Source organism: Bos indicus x Bos taurus, chromosome 2 (assembly GCF_003369695.1).
Source record: "Bos indicus x Bos taurus breed Angus x Brahman F1 hybrid chromosome 2, Bos_hybrid_MaternalHap_v2.0, whole genome shotgun sequence".
NCBI lineage: Eukaryota > Metazoa > Chordata > Mammalia > Artiodactyla > Bovidae > Bos > Bos indicus x Bos taurus.
The window spans coordinates 125,939,551-125,946,756 of NC_040077.1; the positions used below are offsets into that span (position 1 = coordinate 125,939,551).

General features: G+C 49.9%; 1 protein-coding gene across 1 annotated transcript; it reads left to right on the forward strand.

The window, feature by feature from the left end:
• Nucleotides 1-4,027: 4,027 nt before the first annotated feature.
• Nucleotides 4,028-6,182, forward strand: NR0B2 (nuclear receptor subfamily 0 group B member 2). Its single transcript, XM_027519426.1, has 2 exons — nucleotides 4,028-4,623; nucleotides 5,590-6,182. Exons 1-2 carry the CDS (start codon nucleotides 4,083-4,085, stop codon nucleotides 5,829-5,831), a joined length of 783 nt encoding a protein of 260 aa, XP_027375227.1. The 5' UTR covers nucleotides 4,028-4,082; the 3' UTR covers nucleotides 5,832-6,182.
• The last annotated feature ends 1,024 nt before the right edge of the window (nucleotides 6,183-7,206 follow it).

Below are 7,206 nucleotides of genomic sequence, written 5' to 3' on the forward strand. Positions count from 1 at the left end.
AATATGCCAGCAAATTTGGAAAACTCAGCAGTGGCCACAGGACTGGAAAAGGTCAGTTTTCATTCCAATACCAAAGAAAGGCAATGCCAAAGACTGCTCAAACTACAGCACAATTGCAATCATCTCACACGCTAGTAAAGTAATGCTTAAAATTCTCCAAGCCAGGCTCCAGCAATACGTGAACTATACAATTCCAGATGTTCAAGCTGGTTTTAGAAAAGGCAGAGGAACCAGAGATCAAATTGCCAACATCCACTGGATCATCCAAAAAGCAAGAGAGTTCCAGAAAAAAAAAAACCCATCTATTTCTGCTTTATTGACTATGCCAAAGCCTTTGACTGTGTGGATCACAATAAACTGTGGAAAATTCTGAAAGAAATGGGAATACCAGACCACCTGGCCTGCCTCTTGAGAAACCTATATGCAGGTCAGGAAGCAACAGTTAGAATTGGACATGGAACAACAGACTGGTTCCAAATAGGAAAACGAGTACGTCAAGGCTGTATATTGTCACCTTACTTATTTAACTTATATGCAGAGTACATCATGAGAAATGCTGGGCTGGAAGAAGCACAAGCTGGAATCAAGATTGCCAGGAGAAATATCAATAACCTCAGATATGCAGATGACACCACCCTTATGGCAGAAAGTGAAGAACTGAAGAGCCTCTTGATGAAAGTGAAAGAGGAGAGTGAAAAAGTTGGCTTAAAGCTCAACATTCAGAAAACTAAGATTATGACATCCGGTCCCATCACTTCATGGCAAGTAGATGGGGAAACAATGTAAACAGTGGCTGACTTTATTTTTCTGGGCTCCAAAATCAGTGCAGATGGTGATTGCAGCCATGAAATTAACAGACGCTTACTCCTTGGAAGGAAAGTTATGACCAACCTAGTTTCAAAGTACTTCCCCAAGAGATACTGATTCATTACAAAGAGGAAAAGAGTAACTGGTACACGGGAAAGTCTAGCAGAAATCCCCTTAATCAAGTAATCAAAGTGAACGAACCCTGGGACAAATGGAAATAGGTCCTCCCTGATATATCAGGGTGTATCAAGAACACAGCATCACTTCCAGGGACAGTCCTAGTAGGATACTAACCTGAGTCTAATCACAAAAAAGCCACAGACAAAACCTAATTGAAAGCCATGCTACAAAATAACAACTCTTCAAAAGTGTCAAGACTGTGAAAAGGGGAGGACAGACTGAGGATAAGTTTTCCTGACCAATAGAGGCTGAAGTGGGGCTTCCTCGGTGGCTCAGCGGTAAAGAATCCACCTGCAATGCAGGAGATGCAGTTTTGATCCCTGGGTAGGGAAGATCCCCTGGAGAAGGGCATGACAACCCACTCCAGTATTCTTGCCTGGAAATCTAGTAGACAGAGGAGCCTGGCAGGCTACAGTCCATGGAGTTGCAAAGAATCAGACAGAACTGAGCAGCTAAACAACAAGAGGCTGAAGTGTCATGGTGAAGAATTGCAACGTGTGATTCTGGACTGAGTCCTTTTACTACAGTGATTTCACTGGAGCATTTGATGAAATTTAAAAGGTAAAAACTAGAGATTAGGTATTAATTTCCTGATGTTATTCAATGAAATTAGATGTTAATTTCCTGGCTTTATTCAATGTCTGTTTCCTTATGTTGATTGTTACGTAGTATAGGAAAATGCCCTTGTTTGTAGGAATTGCACACTAAAGTATTTGGGGGTGCTGGGGCTCAGGTTGGCAACTTACTTTCAAATTATTTAAGGTAAGAAAAGTTCCCTGTACTATACTTGCAACCTTTTTGTGTCAGGCAGGATCTTAGTTCCTTGGCAGGGATCAAACTCACGCCCCCTGCGGTGGGAGCAGAGTCTTAACCATTGGACCGACCACCAGGGAAGTCCCAACAACTTTTCTGTGTTTGCATTAGCTTCAAAATAAATATCACTAACATGTGATGAGATGAGTAAAGAGTGTGCACGTAAAATATGTTGGCTCTTATTTCCAGGCACTTCATCAGTAAAAGTACTTTGGTGTTCTCCTGGGTTTGTGATGTTTGCATTTTTGGTCAGCTTATTTTAGTTTATAAATTATACTAACTTGTTTTTTCATTTATTAAATGTTCACTTTCACAACTGATTTTTCTACTCTTAAAGAAGGCCCTACAAAATTGTATGAGTTTCAGTCCCCATAAAACCAATATTCACGAGTGGCTTTCCTTTTAAAGGTAAGGAAGCTGAGGCACAGAAGCATGAAGTGACATGCCCAGGTCGCTCAGCCAAGTGCTGAAGCAGGGTTTAGACCTAGCTCATCTAACTCTAGACTCTCCTTCCAGGGAATGCTGTGAAGACATAGGAAGATATAAGGGCATTAAATGAAGTTTATAAGCGCAAGAATTAAGATTATTATGCGATTTCCGAAAAGGTCCACTTTCACAAATTTTATACAATTGTATGATAATGTGAACACATGGCTAGGGCTTCGCCCAGCATCTTAGAGCAGCTTTTTTAGTATGTATGTGTGGCCATAAAATTGATGTCCTTAGTTTGACATTAAACCTAGGTGATCAACCTAATTATAATTTATCAAAATCTACTTGTGCTTTTTTAAAAAGATTATTATGCGACTTTAATTGCATGAAAGATGCGTGCCTGTCCGTGGGGCCTGTTTGCCTCAGTTCCTCAGTCAGGGGAAGGGGGGAGCAAAGTCCTCCTCCAGTATGCCAGAAACTGCTTGGAGTTTGACACCTAGGGCCTCACTTTGTCCTCACAGCACAGCCCTGCAAGCAGGCACTGTCCTGAGTGACGCTCTGAGGCCCACGGAGATTTGGGGTTCGGCCCACAGTCACACAACTGGGAAGAGAGAGAGCCAGGAGAGGATGTCGGGGGTGGCGATGGTTGCCCAACAGTGTGTCAGCAGAAGGCTTGCCAAGCTGGGCTTGCCAAGGTCCACAGACCTGACATAGCCAAGGACCTTGCCACCAGCATTCACCACCCGGGCCCCAGCATCCGAGACAGCTGCCTGGGGACAGAGGAGCCATGCAGCTGGCTGCAGAGCAATGTTTCTGCCCAGATCATAAGTGGGCAACATCTGCAGCAGTGAGGCGAGGGCCCAGGTCGTCACCAGCTCTGGCTGCACAACTGGCCCAGTGGGTCCAGGGGAACAAGTAAGGATTTTGGAGTCAGACTGATCTGGACTCTGTCTCTTTTTAGTGATGTGAACTTGGGCAAGTCACTTTACCTCTTTGAGTCTCAAAAAGTAAGAATCTTGCCTCAGAAGGAAGCTCTGAAAATTAGAGTGGAAAGTGCCTGGCACATAGTAGGTGCTCAATAAACAGTAGTATTTCACCATCATTCTGCCAGGGCTTCTCAGAAGACAAGGGCCCTTCAAGAGGTCCAGGAATCCAGGCTGGGGAGAAAGAGTTCTTAAGGACCTTATTTTTGCAGGCCTCCCCGCCACCCAGAACTTGGGGTCAGAGGAAGGGGGCCTCCTTCTAGACTGCACAGCCAGGCAAAGTCTTCCCAGCTCCCCCAGGATCCTGGCTCCCTTCCCTGCTGCCTGTTCCTTACTGACAACAGGAGCAGGGCCTCAAGGTTAGGCAAACAAGCAAGTGATAAGGCGCTTCCAGGTTGGGCCTTGCGTTCAAGGCTCGTCCGGCTCTGGGGCTGGCTCCCCTGCTGAGCGCAAGTCCTGCAGGCACCAATAGGGACACCTGCCATGGCCACCTGCTGATTGTGCACCTGAGGCCTTGGTGCCCTGGTACAGCCTGGGTTAATGACCCTGTTTATCCACTTGAATCATCTGATAAAGGGCAGCGGGGCCAGCGGGCAGGCGGCCCTGTGCCCTGCACCCGCTGCTTCATTGACTGAAGTGATATCGGGGCCACGTGGAGCTCCCAAGTCTCCCTCCCCCACCACTTCCCCCTGGGTCCTGCCAGGGTCAGCGTGAGTTTCTTTTTTTTTTTTTCAATGAACATGACTTTTGGAGTCAAGGTTGTTGGGCGGTTCCCCCCTCCCTCCCCCATTTGGGGATATAAATAGCACCCACGGCACCAAGCCGAGGGTGGGAGAGCCAGCAGGAAGGCGAAGCAGATCCTCGACCATGAGCTCCAGCCAGCCAGGGCCCTGCCCGTGCCAGGGTGCTGCAGGCCACCCGACCATTCTGTATACACTTCTGAGCCCCAGAGTCAGGGACCGGCCTTCCGTGGCCCCAGCCCGCGGCCGCTGCCTGTGCAGGCAGCACCGGCCTGTCCAGCTGTGTACGCCCCATCGCACCTGCCGGGAGGCCCTGGATGTTCTGGCCAAGACGCTGGCCTTCCTCAGGAACCTGCCGTCTTTCTGCCAGCTGCCCCACCATGATCGGAGGCAGCTGCTGCGGGGCTGCTGGGGGCCCCTCTTCCTGCTGGGGTTGGCCCAAGACACTGTGACCTTCCAGGTGGCCGAGGTCCCGATGCCTAGCATACTCAAGAAGATCCTGCTGGAGAAGCCCAGCAACGGGGCAGGCAGCAGCCAGCGGCCCGATCGGCCCCAGCCCTCGCTAGCTGAGGTGCAGTGGCTACAGTGCTGCCTGGAGTCCTTCTGGAGTCTGGAGCTGGGCCCCAAGGAATATGCCTACCTGAAAGGGACCATCCTCTTCAACCCTGGTGAGATCCCAGACACTCCTGGATGGGGGCCAAGGCTGGAGGGGGGCAGGGCTGAGGCAGGGAAAGACACATTCTAAGGACTTAACAACTGAAATCCCTTTGGGTCCTGATTATCTCCAAATAGCCATTTTGCAAAACAAGCTCAGAGAGGCTCAGTGACTTGTGAAAAGTCACACAGCCAGGTAGGGGAAGAGAAAGAATGGGGACTCAGGTCTATTGATGTCAGAATCTAGTCCTTACTGCTCTGCTAAGAAATTTCCCTGACCCTTAGGGCAGAAGAAGGGGAGGGGAGGGTGGGCAGACCTAGCTATGCCTTGGGCACGCCTTCATGAGCAGACTGCATGGAGAAGTTCTGAAGATGAAACTGTGGTTTCAGAAAGACCACGTAGAGAAAAGGAATGAAAATGGGGGTCAGTTGGGGGGAAGAGGGAGGAGTCTTCGTAAATTTCAGCCAGGACAACAAATAGAGGAAGCCTTCTTTTTGATCTGAAAGGCGCCTAGATGAGAATTCCTCATCAAAATGCCCCCAAGGAATGCATGATCAGAGTAATTCATTATAATAATAGCAAACACTTGCATTACATTTACTGTATGTTAGGTCGAGTTCTAAAGGTTTTATATACACTAGCTCATTTAAACCTCATAACAAGCCTAGGAGATAGGTACTATTATTTGTTCCAATTTTACCAATGAGGAACCCGAGGCACAGAGATTGAGTAAATTTCCCCAAGGGCACACAGCTAATAAGTGACAGTGTGGGATTCAAAGCCAGGCCACCCAGGGTCTTACCCATGGTTCAATCCTGCCTCTCCGTGGATGGATAAATGAAGTGAAAATAAATAAATGAAGGAGGTAGTGATGGGGCCTCAAAGGCGCCAAGCTGGTGGCCTCGGGTCTTGGGCCAGTCTTGCCCTGTGGTATTGGAGTAGGCCACTCACCAGCCATCTTTGCCTTCTCTGCCCGCAGACGTGCCAGGTCTCTACGCCTCATCCCACATCGGGCACCTGCAGCAGGAGGCGCACCAGGCGCTGTGGGAGGTCCTGGAGCCCTGGTGCCCAGCAGGCCAAAGCCGCCTGGCGCGTGTCCTCCTCATGGCGTCCACCCTCAAGTCCATTCCACCCAGCCTGCTTGGAGATCTCTTCCTTCGCCCTGTCATTGGAGACGTTGACATCGCGGACCTCCTTGAAGACATGCTTCTGCTGAGCTGACCTGCTCCAGCCCAAGCAGGGCCTGGGTGGAGGCTGGCAGCACTGATTCGGCCTGGCTGTCCCCTGGGTGACCCAGTGCTCCCAGAGGCTTCCCCAGAGCAGCTGGCCCCAGCCCAGCCAGGTGGGCCCTCACTCAGCCACACCCCACCCTGTCCCTCCTCAGTTTGGACACAGTGCTCCAGCTGTCTGGCCAGCTCTTGGTGGTTCCAGAACCTCTGGGCCAAGCTTCCTGTCCCCTCCTGGGGCAGGGTATAAGTTTCCACTGCTCACTGGGCCAGGAGTTCTACTGACTTTGCACAGAACTGACTTAAGTTATTGGTTTTTGTAATAAAAGGTGTGACACCCCTGGAACTGACAGTGTAATTTGTACATGTGGAAGGGACTGGTTCATCTCCAGAGTCCCCCGCCTGTCAGAGGAGCCCAAGAGGAAGGAACTACAGTGACACAGAAGCCAGAACTCAGGAAACTGGAGTTTTGACTTTTCAGGGTGGGACGGTGATTTCATTTCTGGCGGTGAGATTTATTTTACATGGATCTGATCCAGGAGTTAGTATCAGTTCAGGACCCCACACATCCTTGCCTTTATATCAAGGGGTAGGAGTATCCCTCCCTGTTCCTCAAATCCCCTGCTGATCCCTCCCTCTGCTCCTGCCCCAGCCTCCGTCTCACCTCACTGAGAATCACCAGTAAGGAAAATGAGGCAGCCCATTTCCAAATTGAAACAGTTTACGGGAATCTCTGCCATTTGGGATCATTCACTTCCCCTATGGCATCACTGATTCAATGGACATGAGTTTGAATAAACTCCGGGAGTTGATGATTGTCAGGGAGGCCTGGCATGCTGCAGTCCATGGGGTCACAAAGAGTCGGACACGACTGAGAGACTGAACTGAACTGAACTTCCCCTATTCTTGCAGCAGAGGGGAGTGGTCCCCTGTTCTCCTGATGGGAAGGGGCAAGGCAGTTAGGGCTGACCTGGGGGCTGCTTGGAAGCCAAGGCAGACCAAGGTTTAGCTACCACACCAGCTGTTAAAGTCTGAAACGCATCCCCATGGCAGCTGGCTCACAGCCACTGCCTGAAGGCCCCCTGCATTCTCTCCCACTGCCCCTCAGTGCTCACCCTTCTCCTGGTACCCATCCTCCTGTCCAGCACCTAGAGAGGCAACGCTTGGCACAGCCATGGCGTCCAGGGCTGCTCCATTCAGTGCATGGCTTGTGTCTATTCTGATTGGTCAATGTCTGTGCCTCACTGTTCATTAAATATTTTGAACATCACCCAGTTCACGGTCAATGACCTGCAGGATGGGCAGGAGGGGATGATAACAACACACACGCCTATAGGACCCCCCTTTCTGGCCTCGCTCTTTCTCCAGCA